Source organism: Glycine max, chromosome 6 (assembly GCF_000004515.6).
Source record: "Glycine max cultivar Williams 82 chromosome 6, Glycine_max_v4.0, whole genome shotgun sequence".
Taxonomy (NCBI): domain Eukaryota; kingdom Viridiplantae; phylum Streptophyta; class Magnoliopsida; order Fabales; family Fabaceae; genus Glycine; species Glycine max.
The window spans coordinates 11,190,823-11,213,595 of NC_038242.2; the positions used below are offsets into that span (position 1 = coordinate 11,190,823).

Below are 22,773 nucleotides of genomic sequence, written 5' to 3' on the forward strand. Positions count from 1 at the left end.
AGGCTTGAGGATGGGTGATTGGATGTTATTAACTACTATATATTGGTGGGTTGAAAGCGTTGTGGAAGTGGTGGAAGGATGTTGATGTTATGATTCTTAATAGTCAATGGTGAAATTTTGATCAATTACACAGGGAGTGGGGGGGCTTTCGTGCTGATTTTTTTACTGTCTCTGCTTGGCTCAATTATTGAACGGATGCGGTAATTAGAGTGAAGGGTTAGATTGCTGTTGGCCTTTTCATATATTTGTTGCATAATGAATTAATGATAAAGTGGGGTGATTTTGTAATATGATAGCACGAATCTTGTTGTTTATGAGTAGACCATCACTTCTTCTACTTTGATTGTTACGAGGGGTGATGCGGGTTCATTATGGCATCTTTTTGTAGGGTTGGGAAATTGAATTATTGTACAAGGTGGGGAAGGATATATATACTTTAATGGGCTTAGGTGCTGCATCTATTCTGCAGCAGACACTCTTTTTTCTTGTTTTTGTGATGATGTTTGTGCTGCGGATGTTTCACACCTTGTGATTCATTCTTCAGCTATGATTTTTATTAACACAAAATCTTTACCTTTGCAAATATGCCAAGAAAGAGCAACATTATATTTCTTGATTTTCCTATTGTAACTGGCTTTGGGTACTTGCTTTAGTTCTCTGGACTTTTATGTACTTTTTTCATTGTAGTTTGATTTGGCACGTCTTGTGTTAAGTCTTGCCTAAATAATATTTGTTTTGCCTAAAAAAACAATGAAATTGACCATTTTGCCATGTTATTTTTGCTTGAGTTTCATTAAGTTTTACATTTTGAGGGAGATAACGATCTAAGCATAGGTAATGTTGTTAAAAGTCAAAACTAACTGGTGTGCATTCTATAAATTAGTCTTGGACGGATTGTGTTTATTTGAACTAGGATATTTTCTTTATCTTAATTACATTTTTGGTCTCTCAACTCCATCTCTGTCTTTTCATAGTTGGTCTCAAGCCCGGGTTAAGAAAGAGAATTGTATTAGGTCCTCGGCAACCAACATTAAACTCGTTGTTATACTTATCATGGACACTTTTGATCTCTCAAATATCATAATTTTGCAATATTAGTCTTCACAGGTTCCAATTGCACTAGTTAGGTTCCCAAATGTGCTCCCATTGAACGTTGATGTTAGCATGAGGACATGCTAGCACGGGAATTGCACTTTTGATCCCTTGGTATTGTAATTTTGTAATTTTAGTCTCCAAATTTCTAGTTTAGTGCATTTATATGTGGTGAACTAATTGTGTCCCTCAAGTCAAGCTCAAACTTTTGGTACTTTAGTATTACAATTAGGTGATTTTAGTTTTCCAACTTCCAAATTGACATGGTGGACATAAATGAGGAACCAATTCACTAAGTGTTAGCTCTTTATTATAGCGTTTCGTGCATTCATAAAGATGATGGATTTGCCACCAAAGAAAATTATAACTATGGTCAGTGGAGTTTGATTACCATATACATGTATGTATTGGTATTTGTCTATTTGGTAATATATACCAGTTGATCAACGGAAAATTAAAAGAGATGGCACTAAAGAGATAACATCGAACTATGTATAAACCACAGTATGAAACTTGTTATTATATAAAAGGCAGTATACATTGAACTTGTTTATTATTCTTTTCCTAATGAATTAAGAGAAATTTACATTTTTCCGGGAAAGCTTTTGTAAGTAGCACCACATGCAGAGTCTCAAAGTCAAAACTCAAATGCAACTTATGAATCCACGCCAAAGAACTTAAACCTTTTTGAGAAACTCCATGACGTAGGTATTGAAAGCACAGCACAGGACTCGGAAACCTTGGAATCCAGACCCTTTGGCCAGAGCCTCAAACTCTTTCTCTGTTCTCTCTTTCCCACCTGGATTATGTGCCAACATGATCACATCGATGTGAACCACACCTTTTGTGGCCAAGCTAGAGTCTGGAGCCACTGGAAGAATGCATTCTGCCACAATTACCTTCCCATTGTCTGGAAGTGCCTCATAGCAGTTCTTCAAAAACTTCAAGCAGTGCTCATCACTCCAATCGTGGCAAATCCACTGAATGTGTAAATGATATATTAAAGTCATTAGCATAAACAAGTAGCACATGATTGGGGGTGCCAAAAAGTAATGGCTCAAAACTTGACTATGAGAAAATAAAACCTTGAAAGGCCTTTCTAGAATAGGTAAAATATTGAAAGGGATTCGGATTATGAAATTCACCTTCATAAAAATAGCATCAGCTTCTGGAACACTGACAAACATATCTCCACCGACATGCTCCACTCCTACTCAAAAACATCAATGCCAATTTTGATGTTAGGTAACCATTAGTCAAACAATATTATTCAAATAACAAACTTATGACAAATTGACAATGCTAAGTGATCTAATATACAGGACCTCTAAACTTAACATCACGATGATTCAACATAAAATACCTGGATAAGATGGGGCATCTCCAATGACATGGGGCAAATCAAAATTAATGCCCTTGATAGTGGGATACTTTGAGACAATCATGTTGACTACGGCTCCAGTTCCTCCACCAACATCAACCAGAGATTTAAGACCCTCAAAGCCAGTGTAGGTCTCAAGAATTTTCTTCATTGTGATTGTGGAGTGATCAGCCATCCCCTTGTTGAAAACCTTGTTAAACCTTGGATCTGTTCCATGGTATTCAAAGGCTGTCATTCCATATGCTTTGTTAAATGGAATACCCCCTTCAAGGACAGCATCTTTCAAATAGTACCTACAAGAACACAATCGAGTCATAGTGATAAATGATACAAAGTTTTTAAATTATTTATCATGCAATCTATTATACATTGTAATTCATTTTATTTTTAAACTATCACTTGTGTCTCACATATATTAACTTGTACAGGAAAAAGATTTTTTGCAAAATGATATTTTGTTACTTTTAATCAAAAACGATTTTAGTACTATAAACAAACATTCTCTTTTTAAAATTTGTCTCCTTTAAAGTGAAGATCTGTACTTTAAAGAATAACTTTAAAAAAACATTAAAGAAACTATATCTAACATTTATCTATTTTCTTATCAAATATATATATGATAATACCTGTATGACTTTTACAATTCTAATTTATCTCGAATTTTTATAAATCACTGACTCGTTCTCTTTTCATTTAGGATTCTCTCTTACATTTAGTTATGTATTAAATTATTAATTATTAATACATACATAGAATTTAACTTAATAACAGATCCTTTTATTTTAACTTTTAATTCTCAATAAACAGGGTTAACTTCCCTTGTATTGCTCCCATAACAAAACAATCTTCCAAAAATATAATTTTCTAACTTAGAAGAACATAAAGGCAGAGAAGATGATAATTAGCAAATTTTTTAATATGCAATTCAATTGATGGACAAGTAAAACAGAGAAGGACCAAAGATAGTAAGAAAAAGTGAAATACCAGCTTTCCATGAGGACTTTGTCCTGGTTCATGAGGTTAAGAGCAGCAATGGAGACACCATCTTCGGTCTTGACCAGGTACTTAGCAACGGGGGCGAGACCATAGAGCCTCTCAACCTTGCCATCAGGGAGAGTACGGAGAGAAAAAGAAAGGATATTGTAGCAAGCCAAGAGCCGCAAAATGCGGTCCAACATAACGGGTGCATCAGGGTTCTGTGTTGGAAGCTGAGAAGAAATGTCAGTGGGGGAAAGATGAACACCAGGGCCAGCCTTGGCTATGATTTCCAACAGATCAAGCTCAAGAGCTGATTTGAGAACCATAGGGAGTACAGAGGCACTGGCTAGTTGCATGGCAAAAAGGTTTGCCTCTTCATCAGATACATGGGTTGGAGTAATCTGAGTCTCAGCTGCTGAACCCATGGTTGATTTTAGATTGGAACTGTGAGCTGTGTGACCTCAAGGGTGCCAAGTGAAGTGGTTATATATGCATAGAATGATAAGATATTGAGAAATGAATAATCATGTTAATGGCCCACCCACCTACACTTTTGCCCCACCCCAACCACCACACCAGGGCCTACAAAGACCGTCCGTATGTAATATAGGCATCTTTAAGAAACGAGTTTCTTGATTATCTTTTTATGATTTTATTAATATATTTTATGATTCTCAAAATATTATCTTACTTTTAAGAAATTCATAAATAATTTTATTTTAATATTAAAAAATAATACTAAGTTTTAAAAAAATTACATATTTATATATTTTTATTATAACTTAATTAGTGTTGAAATAAAATAATTAATTCATTTTTTAAGTTTTTATATATATAAATATTAAATATGAATAACTAAAGAAAATTTTAAACATCAATTAAAAAATAATAAAAATTACATAAAAGGAAATACCTAACAATAAAAATATATTTTTACATAATAATAGATAATTAAATACAATGGCATTGAAATAAAAAAAACATAGCAATGAAAAATAGAAAATGTTACATAATATAATTATTGTTATTTTCTTTGTTGAAACGTTCCTAAATATGTTCAACCAAATTTGTTTGAAGTTAGTGATGTTATTGCTTGTCATAAACCTCCGCCTTCCTATAGAGGTATGTTGATTTGATGCTAGGTGAGCACCCGAAGATATTTCGAATATCGACATGTTATTAGTTACCCCATCGTAATCAATATTATTTTGATATGTGTCACGTTTGTCCTCAACAATCGTGATATGCAATATGATGCATGTATAAATGATATTCTTCATTATAGCAGCATCCTAAAAATGTGTCGGATCACGTATAATTGCGAATCAAGATTAGAGCACCTCGAACGCCCGTTTTATATCCTTTCTTGCTGATTCTTATCGTTGTGCAAATAATTCTTGCTTTTCTCCTTGTGACATTAAGATGGTTATTGCAAATGTAGCAAAGTCTAGATAAATGCCATCTACTAAATAGTATCCCATTTATTTTGGATTTTATTCACTGTGTATTGCACTACGAGCGCACGTCCTGACAAAACTTCATCAAACACATTAGATCCATTTAACATAGTAATGTCATTATTTGAACCCACGATGCCAAAATATGCATGCCAAATCCACAAGTCTTGTGATGTCATGTTTCAAGAATGATTGTTGGGTTGTGATGATCACCTTGACAAAATTGATCTTTCTAGTCAACTGGACAATTTTTCCATTCCCAGTACATACAATCAATGGAACCTAACATACTTGAAAATCTGTGTGCCACTTCCATTTGTAGTAGTCGTTCAGTGTCTTCATTATTTGGTCTCCTCAAGTACCAATTCCCAAATATGGCGCAGATGCCTGATACAAATTACTTCAAGCATTCCATTGCAGTGGTTTCACCAATTTGAACATATACATCCACACTGTTAGCAAGTGATCCATAAGTTAATATACGAAGTACAGTTGTGCACTTCTGCAATGGAAATAGGTTTTTTTGACGCAGTGCATCGATCCTCATTTGAAAGTACTCATCATGATTGTTGAGTGTATCTACAATTCAAAGAAACTCATGCCTTCGCATACGAAACCTTCTTTGAAACTGAGTCTCTGTGTACATAGGATTTGCTGAGAAATAGTCATTGATCAATCGATCATGACCTTCCTCACGATCCCGATGTACCACTTTTCTTCTTTGCCTACACCTAGTGGTGTTGCCAATCTAGTTGTTGTTGGTTTTTAAGTATCAACCTAATGATTTCTTCTTCGATGTTGTCTTTCAATTCCTTATCTATCATTTGATCCGAAGCTTCGTCTAAATTGATGTTTGAATCCATTTTATGTTAATTGAAGTGTTTGAAATCAGAAAAGAAAAATGTTATATAGTTTGTATGGGAACATGTGAGAATAATGAAACGTTGGACATTTATATAGCTTCATTCATAATGACTACTTTTCCAACGACTAGTTTTATAACGACTAATTTTATAATGGTTAGTTTTCCAACGGTTACTTTCCCAACGACTGCTTTTATAATGATTAGTTTTGAAACATAAAATTCTGAATTTAAAATACATAACAACCTACACAACTAAAATTAAAGACCAAACAAAACATTAGTACATAACAACTAAACATCTAATATCCTAGTTTTTTCCTAATATGGTCACAATACTTTTTATGGTATTGGAATTGTTGCTCAGACATGTTAGATCTATCATTTATGAGGATTTTGTACTCCATTCACTTTTCCTATGCTTCATTTAACTAAATAAGTTTTGATGTGTTCACATTTTTCTCTTTCATTACACGTTCAATGTCAGATAAATCGAGTGTTAGAAGCTTTTTTTCCTTTGCTCTTCCTTTTTGTTGTTTCTTGTCGAATTAGGCGAGCATTGGTGATGGGGTATCATATTCTTCGACTTCAGTGAATGTCTCTGGGTTAAAAGACAACGAGTAATCTCCATCAGCAAAAACCTTTGTTCTTTTTGAACACTTTGACATAAATTCTGCATCGAATTTTGGTTGATCTTTCAACAACAACTAAGCATGTTCAACCTCAAATTTTTTTACCAGTAAGCATCATCCATAATATCTTTATGAGTAAATCATATGAGTATCTTGTGAGTAAATCCTATGTTTATCTGCTTGCTTGTAGCACCCATTAAACTTTTGAACTAGAGGGTGGATTTTGTTCCACCGAGATTTCAATTGAGTTCAACTTCTTTCACAAAATTGCCCGCTTTGACGCACATTGGCATTGTTGTGCACACTTTTTATCCTTGCCTAATATTGCTTTGATGTTTGGTTGACTAATATAATTGAATTCTTTGACACATTAAGCCACAATCGGACGAGAATCACATCTTTTGTCACTGAGAATATTGTGAGTTTTTTTTTCCACTAGAATTTTGTTCTCCCTCATCTAGTTGAATATTGTCTAGATCGATTGGTGATTCAACTTCATTGCTAAGGGGCTCAATATTGGATAAAGAAGGCCTATAAGATGTGTTTGAGTTGGTGGTTGATTACAAAATTATGGATTTTGAGAACGATCACTGATAAGTGACTCTACATTGGATGAATGATGCATATACCACATGTGTGGGGGTGGTGGATACATAACATATTACGGTGAATTTTGAGAATTTTTTACTAGTATGAGGTGATGGATACATAATATACTGCGATGAATTTTGTGAATTTTCAGTGGTATGTGGTGATTAGTTTTGCAAATGATTGTAATAATATTAATAATTATATTGATTGAGATTTATCTCAAAGAGAATAAATAAAACTAAGGTTTGACAAAAACAAAAAAAATAAAGTAAGAAATAGAGGAATTGTGTACAAAACTTCATCGTTAAAACTCATATTTATACTATCAATAGTTAACAATAAAAATTTAGTACTCACAAAAAATTTAATCTTGCTCACAATGAGAAGTGATAAATATTAGTAAGATTGATGGCAAAAGGTAAAATAAAAGTAGGTGCAATTGACATATAAAATTAAACAAAGAATAAATGCTAATATTTTATTTTGCTTTATTTCATTTTTGAAGAAAAAAAAGAAGCTTCCAGTGCCTTTTTTTCCCTTCATCTCTTCACTTTCCTCTTTGTCATTTTCCTCGAGAATCAACCTTTCCACTATCATGCACAATACTAGATACATATGAAATCCACAATGCACCACTAATAACTCTTGGATTAATTTATGATGCACAGTCTTATTATACACCCCTCTGTACCGAAACTTTATCATTCTTACCTTTTTCCTTCTCCGATAGTCCTCCACGTCTCCGACCACTCTTCCACCGCTTCCGGCGGTTCTGTCGAGACGCACCCACCACCGCCCACAAACGTCGCCGTCTCCCACCAACCCTCCTCCACTTCCCTCTCCGCCTTCATCCCCAAATCCCGCACCCCCACCGCTGGTAAAAGAATGTGGATGAGAGAAGAACTCCACTGAACCCCACACCCGGTTGCCTGCAAATTCCGCCCCGTTCTTCAAAGATACACTAACCACAGTCTCTCTCCAATTTCCCTAACATAAAAACCCACTTTTCTGTCAGCCACTTTACCCTAACAATGTTTTCTTTGAATGCAAACATGATGGCACAATACTCCCTACGCTGCAATGGCAAAGAGTGATTGAGAAAGGAATAGAATTTTTGTGCGTTGAATTGTAAAGGAGTGGTTTTTATTGGAATCTTTGTACACTATTTTTTTTTTCCGAACCACAATTTCTTTCATTTGATTGTGTTGTGCAATTTCTTTAACTTTGAATTGGGTTACATCTTGATTTTGATGGTTTGAATGTTCTTCTCTGTTATTAATTTTGAAATTGCTATCTGAATTTGAGTATGGCTTCTTCCATCCATCTGATTTCCATCACTGCTTTTGTGAATCTGATTTGTTGTTTTGTTTTATCTAAAACAATCTTGGATCTGATTTTGGGGAAGGAACGCTGCCTGTAGCGTTTGGGGGCAGTGGTGGGTGCATCTCAACGGAGCCGTCAAAAGGCGGTGGAAGAGTGGGCGGAGGCAGTGAAGGGGTTGGCGGAGAAGGAGGAAGAATAGGAAGGATAGGCGCTGTTTGTGGGTGGTGATGGGTGTGTCTCGACGGAGTCGTCGGAGGTGGTGGAAGAGTGGCCGGAGACGTGGAGGATTATAGGAGAAAGAAGAAGGATAAAGTTTCAGTACAGATGGTATATAATAAGACTTTGCACCATAGGTTTATCTAAGAGTTATTATTAGTGGTGCATAGTTGGTGAAAATTTTCAACGAATGGTAGGAAGTATCAGAACTTGGTCAATATATATAACACGATAGGAAAAATGAATATTTGAAATTGAATACCATTTGTCTACTTAGGTAGGACAGGTTAGACTCTTATGTACATTAGTTGAAAGTCTAATAGTGACATACTACTATTACGAAACACGTAGAATGTAGATGTCCCATTTTCAATAAGGAGAATAAAAACTTAAACGAAATAACAGTTGACATTTGTCATAAAAAATCTTTCAAATAAAATAAATAAATCATGTTCATTAATTAAAAGGAGGTACAAAGACAGTTGGAGAAAATTTGAGGTTTTAAATATTTATTCCAATTTCCTTTTAAAGAAAATATCATTAATCTTAAAATTAGCGCACAAGGTTTACAATTACAAATTAATATCAGGGCTAAAATTTCGTCGTAGTCTTTGATATGACGAAAAACTATGTTATCATTGTAGCTGCGGTTGCAATTAAAACCGTTTTGTAAAACTGTTATCATTATTTGATAATTCATTTGTTATATTTTTTTTTATTAAAATAATTTTTTTCTTTTATTTTCTTAAATCTATAATTTTTTTTTATTTTTTAATCGAGACATTTCATTCTCTATTTTTAAAAAATTCACAATTTTAGTCTATATTTTTAAAATATTTCATCCATCACTTTTTATTTTTTTTATAATTTTGATTCTTGCTATTAATTTAAAATATTGACCGACGTATGTTTATATATTTTGTTCTTTATGTAGTTTGTAAACATTAGGTGTATTCCTTATGTACTTTGTAAACATTAGGTGTAAATTTATTATCCATGTGATAAACGTTTTTTTTAAAACTATTTAATTACTAACGAGTTTAATTTATTAAAAAAGATAATAAAAAGTATATAGTCAAATCTTAAATTGAAAGGAAAAATTAAAATCAAAGTTAGAGATGAAATATCTAAATTAAAAAATATAAGGATTGAAATTACAATTTTTTTAAAAATGAAGAAAAAATGTTTTAATTAAAAAATAGGAAGACTAAAATCACATATTTAAATAAATTAGGGGACAAAAATTATATTTTAACCTATTTTTTTAATAGAATTCATTTGTTATATAGAAATCACAATATTTGAAATTTTTAATTATATTTATATAAGCTAGTGTTAATTTATTATTATTTGTATGATAACATAATATTAAATTATTTTTCTGTAAAAAACTTTAGGAGAGGAGATTTTCCATATTTCAGAATTAGGTTAAATCACCCATTTAAGTAAGATCAGAACTACAGTAAAGTTATGAATCTCAGCATTTTCCCAAAATGAATTGTGCGTAGTTACTAAAAACAGTATTTTAGCTTACCCCCTATTTGTTAAGGAATATAACATCGTAATAGTTTTGGTAGCATCTCCACGTCAGGCTAGTTCACATCTTACCTAATTTTTAAAAGAAATGATATCAAGTATAAATTAGAAGAAATAAAAAAAGGTGGAACCTACTAGTGTTTTTTTTTCTTCCTGTGATTGAGGCTTGAAACCTACTAATTATTGTGTGACGGACACATAGTCATCGTATGTCACTTTCGATACTTCTAAATTTTTTATTTTAATTATAAATTTTATTTTCAGATTTTAAATAATTTTTTTAAGTCTTATATTAGATTCATCTTTTAACCGTGTGAATTTTGATGATTCTTATGAAAGAAATAGATTTTCACGTGAATATTTGATTGTCGACTCTAATAATAAATCTAAAAAGGTGAGAACATGAAATTAATATTTCTTTTCAAGAATTACTGTTCAAGATTTTCTTAACTTTTAATAAACTCAAAATTCCACAAACATTTTAAATTCCCAACAACTTTGGGAATTTCTTACTCATGTTTGACACCACATACGAGGAAGGAAGCACGACTGCTTCAAACTAAAATATACAGTACTTAATTAATTAGATAATGGTTATTATGTACGATTATTTGCATATATTTTAATAAAAGGCAATCCGTTATGTAAAAAGGAATTTAATTTAATTGGTCGAAGAAAATGTCTGAATTATTATTATAAATTTCTGATATTATTTTAAATTCCTATAAATAAAAAAATTCCTGTGTCAAGATACACATATTAGAGCTTTATCTTTGAGCTATAACTTCTCTTTTGTGCAGAGGTGCAGTAACACTGCAGCTTGCTTGATAAGTTTTTAGGGAGATACAGGGAAGATGAAATGTAGTTTGGGTTTCTAAGGGTGTGAAAAACATGAGGTGAAGCAGTATGCTTTGTTGTGGAGGGCTGTCATTGTATAGAAAGTTCGTGTGGTGTGTCTTTGCTGAGATACCGGTGCCACGCATGATGCTTTAGCTATGGGGTTAACTTATATCTATATACATCTGCTGAAATATTGATATATATCTTAACCTGGCTTCTGGGATATGGTCACTTGCAGTATATTTCTGTAATGATGGGTACCGCTGGTACCATATATTTATATAAAAGTGTTCTTTTACTGATTCAAAAAAAAAAAAATGATACACATAGAATATATATGTATTCAATACATATACGGAGAACAGTTTTTTTTTTCATCGTCGACAAAATAAGTATAATATATTGATACTTGGGTATTAGATATACCTGGAAAAAAAATTACAGCGTTTTATCGGCTCGATCATAGCCATTCACCAAGCAAAATACATCCCAATGATGGTATGTCTCATTTAATGACCTTAACTTTGACCAAAGAAAATGATAAATAACCAATCAAGCAAATGGAGAACAGTTGATGTCTACTTTTCGAAAACATTTTAATTATACAATAAACTCCTTTTAAGATTTCCTATAAATAATTATAAAGTGCGTTTTAAGAATTAATTAAGATTTTTCCTCCTTAATGACTATCATCCAAAGTGGAAAAATACTTTTCATTTTTTTGGGAAAAATACTTTTCATGATCGTATGCAAAATTTAAAACACACACAAAATATTGATAAGAATTTCATAATTTGTTAAATCGCCATTAATACCGCAATAAAATCATCTTTGCTTATTAAAAAACATTAATTTTAATCGATTTTAGTCTTAACTTTTAAGACATCTTTAATAGGGGTTCTTTTGAGTTCAAAAATCTCTATTTACTAGATCTACTATTATTTTTATTTAAGAGTTTTCCATGTTGAAGGTTGAATTCCAAGGAAATAACTCTACTTTTGTTAGAAAGTATTATTTTTAATGTCATTGAGAGAAAAGAGAGGTTCAATTTTTTTTTCAATTAAAATCCAAGAACCCAAATTGGGTTCTACTATTACAACAAAAATAACAAAAGTCTTTACATCCTAAGTAATATCATGGGACCCAAAAAAATAGTTCAATAATCCAAAATAAGTTTTTTCACTAAAATTACTGAATCATTTTGTGAAAAAAAAAACAAGTTTAACATTTTGTTTTAGAAATTATAAAATGTCTTATAAAAAAACCCATTAATTTATTTAAATTAAGCCTTATACTCCTTTGGTTCTCAATTATAAATTCCTTTACCAAAATTTGTTTGTTGATTTTTATAAGATTATTTTTTAATTTTTAAATGTATTAATTATTTCTTTTCTATACGTATACTTACTTTATTATTTTTTATTCAAACAATGAGAAATAAATAAGTGTATAAAATTATAATTTTATAATGATAGTATAAATAATTCATAAATTTAATATAATAACTATTTTTCTTAGGAGCATAAATTAGTTGAAATAAAAGGAAATATTAAGTACTATAGGGGCTTTATGAACAAAGTAAATGGGGCTTTGTTTTAGGGAGAAAAATTTGAAGAGAATGAGATATATGTTCTGGCATGCAACTTGTTGGTGCATTTGGTTAATGCGTAATAGGATTATTTTCAAAGACAAAATTGTGCAATTGTCTTGGATAGCTCAGATCAAAGACACCACATGGTTCTGGTTTCTTTATAAGTATGCGCACTGGCGGGGGCTGTTCTACTCTAATTGGTGCATCCGTGCATGAATCCAAGGGATGAATGCATCTTATAGATACCTTGGTTGTTCGATATGTCAAAAGGTTTTTTGGAGCTTTGGCTCACTCTTTTGGATAGGCTTCAGATAGTTGGGGGCTTCAGATAGTTGCTTCTACAAATCCTTATACTGTACAGCTTGTGCAGGATATGTATATCTTTCCCATATATATTAATATATATTTTGCCTCCAAAAATAAAGGACTAGAGGGAGTAATTGCCAAGAAAATGTCATTGCCTTTGATGAAGCCAGACTTCCACATTGAAAAAAAAAAACTTAGCCTACAAGATGTGGTGGGATCTTGAGATGATTAATGGAAATGGATTCGCAGCTTTTCTAAGAAGATATATATAGGGACAACATCATCCTTGTAGCTGAGCTTTGGGGAGTTTATATTGGGTTATGTATATTGCCAAAGCCAAAGGTCTGCAAGTTGTGGAAGTTCAAGTGGACTTACAAATTGTTGTTAGAAGCCTCACGGGGGAAAAAGATAAATGTGCCATGCACCAGTTGGAGTGTAATTACTGCTATTCGTCGCCTAATATCATATAGCTAAACGGAGAGTTTCTTTTACTCACATTTATTGAGAGACGAATCAATGTACTTGTTAGATGGAGGAGGACTTTCTGATGTTTTAACAATCATCTTTTTTTAGCCAACTGCTCTCTATTGATACTGTTGGAGTTGTGGCTCCATGTATATCGTTACTATATAACTTTTTTTCCTAGGTCTTTAGATTCATTTTTTTACAACATAATACTCTCTCTCATTCTATTTATATTTATATTTATAAGATGCAAACTAAAAATAACATTTTATCATTCTTGTAAGACTAAATTCATAATTCATAATGTTACTTGCATGTGTTACTTTTAGACTAAAATTCACCAAATTAAATAATCTAATAAAAAAATTATGTGGTATGTCTATTATAATAAAAAAAAATTAACACAAATTAGATTTTCATCTTTTTTTGGAATTGAAATCATATAAACATGTCTTTTTTTATGTTCCATCATTTATATTATGTCACATCAATTAAAAATAAGGTTGAAATGTTTAAAAGGATAAAAAAATTATATAATTTTTTTGATTGATGGGACATAATATAAGTGGTAGTAAAGATAGAGATTTATGGGACCAATGATTTTAATCTCCTTCCTCTTGGGAACTATTTTTACTAAATAACTTAAAAATATTGTTTTCTTTTTCTAAGATTTGTTACTTTTTAGGAAATACAAATTTTCAACTTAAAATCTAAAAAAAATATTTGCCAACATCCCCTAAAAAATGATAATATGTATATTGAAAAAACAACATTATTTTTAAATTTGTCTAATGGTCTTAAGTTTGAGTATTGAATATAAAATTATTCAATTGTTAATATGTATATTTCACGTGTATTATCTGGTATAAGATTATTCTAATTTATCTAGTAGTCTTAAGTTTAAGTATTAGGTATAAACATGCATTCTACACAAAAAGACAACTACATTATTTTCAGGATAAAAAGTGGAGAGACTAGAGAATACATAAATTAAAAATAATAATTAATATTCTTATTTTATGTTAAAATTACTTTTTGACTTTTTAATATGATCTCTATTATATTTTTTTTCCTTCTCATCTATACAAATAATGTATATAATGTAATGGGTGGAGTTTAAGTCATAATCGAACAAGAGTAAGTCTTTAAATTGACTGTAAAAAAAAATGTCTTTAAATTAGTTCGCAAAATTGCTTGAGTTGGACATTTTAATCCTTAAAATGTTAAGTGTTCCATTAGTCCATAATTTTACATAATGTCATTCACTTTAACTCTTTCAGTGTAAAATGGTAAAAAAAAAATAAGGATAAAAATTATTAAAATGAATGACTTTCTGGGGAGTCATGGAGTAATAGAGATCTTTTAAAATTAAAAAAAAAACTAAAAAATCATACCTAAACAATTCGAATGAATAAGGGTTTCCTTAAATAATTAATATTATTTTTAATTTTAAAATAAACGCATAAATAAAAAAACAATATTTTCTTACAAAAGTATATCCGTGTATTTGAATAGTAAAAAGATCATGTTATTTTTTATTTATTTTAAATGACATGTATCTTTTTTATCAGAAGTAAGAAATAATGCTACTCTTCAAGCTGAATAGGATCAATAGGATCACTGTGTGCTGGATGATAAAGACTATGCCAATCTAAAAAAAGTAAAACATTTTAAAAAAAATAAATTGATTGACTAGGAAAGATTGCCGCGGACCAATAGTTTTAAATTTTTTTAAACAGAAAATAATGATAACGGTCATATTCTTCCGGAAATCGATTATTCAGAATTTTGAATTTGATTGGCTATTCCACTCCCCTATATATTTTGTGTTATGTTCATCATCGTTGTTTCTTGACTCTCCGTTTAACCCTAAGCGGATTGTTGTGACTTGTGAAAGAGAAGAAGAAATTACGATGAAAACACCCACCACCAAAGTGGTGAATCTGAAGACGAAAAAGTCCCTTTCGAAACGTCCACGACTACAAGATGTCATCGACATCGACACCCCCATCAGGGCCATAGCTTGTCTCAAAAAAATCGACGACATGCGCCGCTTCGAGGAAACCGAGGATTGCTTCATCCTAGGTTTCGACCCTTACGCCGCCGTTGGCCTCTCGGTTGATTCTTCTGCCGATGATGTCTCCGTCATTGCTGAAAAGGGCAAGGTACATTACAAATACAAATTACAACCCTTCTTCCCACTCCTTTCTATGTTTTGAATAAATGAAAAAAAAAACCCTTTTTTTTAAGATATTGCCGCATAGGTTGCTTGCAGAGATTACCCCCACTCAAGACATTTGTGTCTCAAATTCCCGTTTAAGACCACGCCTCATGAGAGCTATTGTGAAAAGGTAATTGAACCAGCTAATTGCTATCATCATATTCATTTATATATGCTATTAGTACTAGTCTTGTAAAACTTCACCTTGCATTTGTGACAGTGAATAATGTTTGATTGTGTACAGTGCTATTGTTATGTTTGCGATAAGGTTGCCCCGTGTAAGGACTGGAAGGGCTGGCATTGCAATGCAGAGAGTGGTATTTACTGGAAGAATCAAAGGAATGTGAAGAAAATTCAACCAGCGCGTCTCTATTATTCTCAACCATAAAGGATGGTTGATTGTAATGAATTGCGCTATGATCATGGCAGAGTCTAATTGTATTTGGGACTCTCACACAATGTGGTTTAGTCTGGAAATGTGACATATTTTGTGGGTACTATAGTATATAGATAAGTAACAAAAGAATGTGGTAGAGTCTTTCTGCTCTAGGCTCTAGGCTCTAGGATTAGGGGATTTTTGAGCTGTTGCTGCAGGATGGATCTATTGAAGTATATATTTCATGTTCTTCAAGAATTCGTTTTGTAATTACTGGTTTTGTGTGTGTTTGTGTTTTTACGCACGACCTTTTTTTTCTGGGCACTATAAGAAGGATGCTATGCTTCGTGTTGTAACTAATTTGTCTTGTCAAACACCAAGCAACATTGCTACTTGCTAGTCCACAAATTAGAGGACAATCATAAGCAAAAGCTGGCAAAACTGAAGTTTATTGAGTTCGTCAGTGTATGTATGTCATGATGGCCATCGCGATTCCATCACCCCGCCACTTTTTCATTACCGAACCCCATTCTGAGTCACACATCTCTCCCTTCCCTATTTCTTTTCTATTTCCCCCTAATTATTGGATTCATTTCATAATTTAATTAGTTTTGGGCGAGTTCTTGCGTTTGCATAAGAGTGACATGGATCAAGTTCCCCCATGTACACTAATCGGAATTATAGTTGGGTATATATACTCTTGGTTCGAGCTTAGTTATAATCTATTTATATTTTTTATATATTTATAAAAACTGTTCGGTACAATGTCAAGTGTCAGCTTCTTCTGGGTGCTGCTGGACATTAGAAAACTATTTTTTTTTTATAATTTTTTTTCACTCTGATGTTTATAAAAACTAGTTTTATTATAAAATGAAATATCAACCGGACTTTCTGATTCAGTGAGATCCTCGAGCAAAACTGAATAATGATTAATTGACCCTTCTTTTCTGAATGTCTAGTTTGTTGCTTAAGATTGAATACGAAAAAAAAAAGGATGAAGAGCCGTAATAAAAATAAAAACAGAAATATAAATAGGTAGGGTAACAGTATCCCAAGCTACTTTTAAAAATAACTTAATAATAAAAATAGATTGGTGACAAAATAGAATAAATCAAACTAAAATCATCATACATACACAATAGGAGGTTCAACAACAAAATACAAATTGTCAAGTAGAACATATATATAGGAAAATACAAAACATAAGCATCGGTGATTTTTCCTCCTTATGTTAGAAATATTAGTTTTCTCTTCTTCCTTTATCCTTCCCCAATTACTAACTAAACCTTGTAATATCTCCTTCTCATATGTGTCAGTGTGAGTTCAGTGGTAACTTCATTGATCCAATATGGTATGAAGATCACGAGCGATGGTCTCAAACACTGGCTACCAAAATGAATACAAGTACAATACAATCATGCATATATAAAGATACTTTAATGATGTGGTCAGCCTAGTATTGATACGAGTCGGTAGGGGGGCGTAAATAGCAATGCAAGTGGTGCAAATTATAGTTAGTAGTAACTGAAGGAAATGAATAAGAAGCTGGGCCCAAGAGAGACATGGCCCAATAAATGAGAAAACCCTGGAGACTGAAGAAGGAGCAAAATAGTTATCCCTATCTATATCTACTTATCGTCTAAGCTCAGTGATCACAACCTACGCCGAGTGAAACCCCAATCCCAATACACTCCCAACTCACAAAGCCATGTCTCCAGGTCCTGTTGTCGACGCTTCCCCTGAGGTTGAAGCAGAGCAACAACTTCCCTCCGTCGATGACGCAACCCAGTTGAAGAAATCCCAACCGCAGGTTTTTAATTTCGATTTTTTCTGTTTATTGTGTTTAGGGTTTAGGGTTTCTTGGGTTGGACTCGTTTCTGTTCAAGTTTCTTGTCTCATTTCCGTGATTGCTGTCAGGAGGATGATGCTCCCGTTGTCGAGGACGTGAGGGATGATGACAAGGACGACGACGATGAGGACGACGACGACGATGATGAAGATGACAAGGAAGACGATGCTCTAGGTCCTCTTCTCTTTCACTAAGTTTCCTCTTAACCTAATAGAATCCTTATTTGGTACTTTTCATGTTATCGTTAGTAAACCCTATGGTTCTAATTGATTATTTGGTTTCCACGTGCTTGTGCATAATTCTAGGGTTTGGGTTGAGTTCTGTATTTACCCGTGAGACCTAACTCACGTTAGATTGGATTTTATTCTAATTATCATATTATCATACTTGAGCGATCTTAACAAGGTCTCTAATCATAGAGAAATGGTAGTTGTTTGCTAACAGTAACGTGTAATGTTCAACTGCTTCATCTTTTTGCTGTTATTTGTATGTATTTATTTGTGCATTGGCTGTTATTCTTTGATTATTGTTGTTATTTGTTTAAGTATAAAAAAATTGTTTTCATGTGGGGCTAGAGGTAACCTTTAGACCTTAATTAACAATGGCTGTCCTGGAGATGCCTTGATTCTGTGCGGGGCATAGTAGGAAACAAAAGGAATTATAAAGGGGCTTGGCATAACCCTTAATTAGTTGTCACTTGATTGATTGGAATTTATGTGTTGGTGTTTGAAAAGCAAATCTGAGCTATGCTCAACTTTTATCTGTTGCTAATGTCCAAACTTTCGGAATGCATATGATTGGTTACATAACCATTCAATGTTTATCTGAGAATTTTAACAAAGGTGACTTGGGCATAATGTGTGTCTTGCTAAAAAATGATGTTACATTAGAAAAAGAAGAAATTAGTAACATATTTGATTAGTTTGCATTAATTTTCATGGTAAATATTAACCCAAGCATAACATTTTGGACAACGTAAAATAGATGTTCTATCTTACTATATCCTAAGTTGGTCCCTGCTCTGAGTCCCAAAGATTGACTGCTAGTTTTTTTTAACATTCTGACAATTTTATCCCCTTCAGCTTCACATTTATGAGTAGATGGTTCGATCTTTGTTTTATCTTTAGTTTACAATACTTATCAACACATCAACTAGGTGAGCACCTCATCAAATCTGCAGCACCTCAATTTGAAGAGGGATGGCCCTTTTTAGAGATCTGCAGAGCACTGCTTCTGATCACTGAGCTCTTATACCACCATTATAATTTTTGTGATTATTTTTCTTGATGTTGAACTTAACAACTTAACTATGTTCAACAACTACTTTTCTGTGCTTATGATTTTTATATGGTTGAATTGTTTAGATGAGAAAATGAGGCACTTTATAGCTGTTGCAACATTGGCAAGTAAATGACTGTCACATACTTTTGGAATAAAGGGTTTTACCTAGAGAAAATAATGTGTTTATGTACTGTTACTTTGCCCTCTGTTTCTGCTGCCATATCTATGCTCTATTTATTTGGCTTGTTATCTGTTGATCTTCTTGTTCATAAATTCGTTTTGTTGGACTGAGATGCAGGTGGTGCTGAGGGTTCAAAGCAGAGCAGAAGTGAGAAGAAGAGTCGAAAAGCAATGTTGAAGCTGGGACTAAAACCTGTCACCGGTGTTAGTAGGGTCACAATCAAGAGAACAAAAAATGTGAGTCATTATATGTATTATTGTTCTTTTCTGTGATCTATCTGGAAGATGGATGGCTTTTAACCCAATTGTTTTATGCATTAGATTCTTTTCTTCATCTCCAAACCTGATGTCTTCAAGAGTCCAAATTCTGAGACCTATGTCATATTTGGTGAGGCGAAAATAGAGGACTTGAGCTCTCAGTTGCAGACACAGGCTGCTCAACAGTTCAGGATGCCAGATATGGGATCTGTAACGGCAAAACAAGAAGATGCTGCAGCTGCAGCAGTGCAACCTGAAGAAGAGGAGGAGGTTGATGAAACTGGTGTGGAGCCCCATGACATTGATTTGGTGATGACGCAGGCAGGAGTGTCAAGAAGCAAGGCCGTCAAGGCTCTCAAGACTCACAACGGGGACATTGTTGGAGCCATCATGGAACTCACTACTTAATTGGGGGTTTATGTTCTATTTGTATGTTTTTTTGGGAATGATATTTAGAACTAGTGCCGTTTCTATGTTATAAACCGAATCAACATAACCGTTTTATGTTTGGGATTTGGGTTTTACCCTTTACTTCATAATTTTGTTGCGTTATCAAAAAGTTCTGAATGCTTTTAATTTGTATCAGTATTTGGAAGAATTAGGAAGCTGAACAATCTATTTTAAGCCTACTTCATAGGTTTTTCAACTGAATTTACTGGGGAAGATTGGATAACTATGCCTACGCCCTGTTTTATTTTAGTTATAAAGTAGGCCTTCTAGCTTGGAACTATAGTGGATGCTGGTTTTTGTTCGATATTCAATAATGTTGCAAAGTTATCCAATAAATTTCTTTATATAAATTAAGACGTGTGTAGTATTGAAAAAAGAGAAGGGTAATCATGCGAAGTACATTAAACTAGGAGGTGAAAATATAACATTTTCAATTGCATTTTTTAAGTGACTATTTTTAAAATGAAAGGAGTTTATATATTTTAATTTATTTTTACTTTAAAACTTACCGTATTCTAAATTTACTGAATTTTATTTGAAGTGTAAAACAATCTTCGCTAAGAAATAAAGTTATTTCGATGTTGAAGGCACTTTTTGATATTGGAGAAAAAAATAGAAAAGATGACCCAATGCAAAATAACAAGAGGCTAAACAAATGAAGCAATATAAGATAATAGTTATATTATTGTTTTTTTTACTGCATGTTATATTATTGTTTAAATACCCTTTTTGGGCTTGTATACGCATATTATATGTTGCTAAAATGCGTAAAAGAATATGCTGCTAAAATATTATTGAGTGTAGTAATACACTTTTTTTAACACATTTTTTATTGTTGATTAAAATTTATTAAAAAAATATAAAATTATGAGTAAACGAAAAAGGGGAACCACGTAATTTTTATATTTTCAATAAATTTCAGGCAATAACTATTCAAAAGACTGAAAAGAGTATATATATATATATATATATATATATATATATATATATATATATATAAATTAAGAAGAAGAAGATGCAGCAGGGGATGTCAAAAAAAGGCCCAAGAAAATTATGGGCCTAGGAATCCGAAAACCCGTAAGACGAGGAGAAGGGAAAGAATGAATAGCAGAAAAAGCGACTGTATCGTATCTGCAACATTTTTATCTACCATTGGGGTTTCACTGTTCAGTGTAACTCTCAAGCCATGTCTCCGGGTCCCGTTATTGACGCAGCCACCGACCCCGGCGCCGACCAACAAATTCCCTCCGTCGACGACGCAATCCTCAAGAAGAAAGCTCACCCCCAGGTTCCCCCCATTTCCATTCTTTTTTCTACTTTACTTTATCTCTTATTCGCTTCCACGATCTTTTTTTTCTCAGGAAGATGACGCTCCCATTGTCGAGGACGTCAAGGACGATGACAAAGAGGAAACCGAAGACGAGGATGAGGACGATGACGACGATGACAAGGAAGATGACGCCCAAGGTCCTCCCATGTTCCTTTTTGTACCGTTATTGATTTCATAATCACAATGTTTTCTGTTTGGTATGCCTTTTGTTATGTTAATGTTTATATTGATTAATGGATTTGCATATATAGATTTACATCTCAGAAATGCAATCTATTTAGCCTTGTTGTAGAAAATGAACTTGATATGTTTACTCTATTTGGCTAAGATTTATGTGCTTATGGTTCTTGTATAATTTTTATATTTCTCTTTCAATGAGAAAAACAATGAGTGTACATGTCCTAACAGTGTATAAAATAACCAATAAGAAATCATTGTTAACTAATAATAATTTTTAAGGTAATTCTTATAAAATTTTACTAACTTATCATATATGATAGTGGGTAAGTTTGTTTAAACTTATTTCTTGAAACCAAAATTTATTTTGATAAAATAAACATCTTTCTGTTTTCTTAGTGTGTTTTGTCAATACGTTTATTTTAAAAAATGGTTATTTTAAAATTGTCTTTTTTATGTTTTAGTTAATTTCTAGTTTGTTTAGTGTGCAAAAAAATTTTACATTGTCAATACATATATTATTTATTCAAAAAGGATTTGTGCTATGCCGTTGTCTATTGATTTGCAGTGTTTCTGATCTTAAGGCTTTACCTGAAGAAAAATGCAATGTACATCTTTTTATTGTGTGCGTCTTCTATTGCAAAACCATATCTGTTGATTTGTTTTCTTGGACTAAATGGACTTTAAGATGCAGGTGGTGCTGAGGGTGGGAAGCAGAGCAGAAGTGAGAAGAAGAGCCGAAAAGCAATGTTGAAGTTGGGACTGAAACCTGTTACTGGCGTTAGTAGGGTCACAATCAAGAGGACAAAGAATGTGAGCATTGTTATTGTTCTATCTGTGATCTATCTGGGAGGCGGATGGATTTTAACCAATTTGTTTTATGCATTAGATTCTTTTTTTCATCTCAAAACCTGATGTCTTCAAGAGTCCAAATTCTGAGACCTACATCATATTTGGGGAGGCAAAAATAGAGGACTTGAGCTCTCAGTTGCAGACACAGGCTGCTCAACAGTTCAGGATGCCAGATGTGGGATCCGTACTGGCAAAACAAGATCAAGATGCTGCAGCTGCAGCGGCACAGCCTGAAGAAGAGGAGGAGGAGGTTGATGAAACTGGTGTCGAGCCCCATGACATTGATTTGGTGATGACACAGGCAGGAGTGTCAAGAAGCAAGGCTGTCAAGGCCCTTAAGACTCACAATGGGGACATTGTCGGTGCCATTATGGAGCTCACTACTTAGTTTCGGTTTATGTTCCATTTGTAGTTTTTGATTTTTGGGGATGATTTTGGAACTAGTGCCATCGTTTTTGTGGTAGTCAAACCATATATTTGGTCCATATGGTTGTGCTTACCTTATAATTTCTTGTGGTACGATGTGATG

General features: G+C 32.9%; 4 protein-coding genes across 7 annotated transcripts; 3 read left to right on the forward strand and 1 right to left on the reverse strand.

The window, feature by feature from the left end:
• Window positions 1–1,581: 1,581 nt before the first annotated feature.
• LOC100806525 (caffeic acid 3-O-methyltransferase) lies at window positions 1,582–3,922 on the reverse strand. The gene is made up of 4 exons (XM_003526719.5): window positions 3,458–3,922; window positions 2,456–2,766; window positions 2,238–2,302; window positions 1,582–2,072 (listed from the first exon to the last, which is right to left on the reverse strand). The coding sequence occupies exons 1-4, from the start codon at window positions 3,874–3,876 to the stop codon at window positions 1,770–1,772; spliced, it is 1,098 nt and encodes a 365-aa protein (XP_003526767.1). The 5' UTR covers window positions 3,877–3,922; the 3' UTR covers window positions 1,582–1,769.
• A 10,863-nt stretch (window positions 3,923–14,785) lies between these two features.
• LOC100778172 (uncharacterized) lies at window positions 14,786–16,227 on the forward strand. 4 transcript variants are annotated; one of them, XM_014776412.3, is made up of 3 exons: window positions 14,786–15,435; window positions 15,521–15,621; window positions 15,760–15,885. In XM_014776412.3, the coding sequence occupies exons 1-3, from the start codon at window positions 15,016–15,018 to the stop codon at window positions 15,836–15,838; spliced, it is 600 nt and encodes a 199-aa protein (XP_014631898.2). In that variant the 5' UTR covers window positions 14,786–15,015; the 3' UTR covers window positions 15,839–15,885. The 4 variants fall into 4 exon arrangements, with proteins under 4 accessions (XP_014631898.2, XP_040872397.1, XP_014631897.2 ...); XM_041016463.1 differs by having other exon boundaries at window positions 14,799–15,435; window positions 15,736–16,227; XM_014776411.3 differs by having other exon boundaries at window positions 14,809–15,435; window positions 15,535–15,621; window positions 15,760–16,227.
• Window positions 16,228–17,470: 1,243 nt separating this feature from the next.
• On the forward strand, window positions 17,471–19,994 carry LOC100807402 (nascent polypeptide-associated complex subunit alpha-like protein 2). Its single transcript, XM_003526721.3, has 4 exons — window positions 17,471–17,677; window positions 17,785–17,890; window positions 19,296–19,414; window positions 19,499–19,994. The coding sequence occupies exons 1-4, from the start codon at window positions 17,576–17,578 to the stop codon at window positions 19,841–19,843; spliced, it is 672 nt and encodes a 223-aa protein (XP_003526769.1). The 5' UTR covers window positions 17,471–17,575; the 3' UTR covers window positions 19,844–19,994.
• A 1,063-nt stretch (window positions 19,995–21,057) lies between these two features.
• Window positions 21,058–22,707, forward strand: LOC100499943 (uncharacterized). The gene is given in 4 exon segments (NM_001251434.2): window positions 21,058–21,173; window positions 21,247–21,352; window positions 22,087–22,205; window positions 22,282–22,707. Coding segments are annotated over 4 exon segments (678 nt in total). The 5' UTR covers window positions 21,058–21,071; the 3' UTR covers window positions 22,633–22,707.
• Window positions 22,708–22,773: the final 66 nt, after the last annotated feature.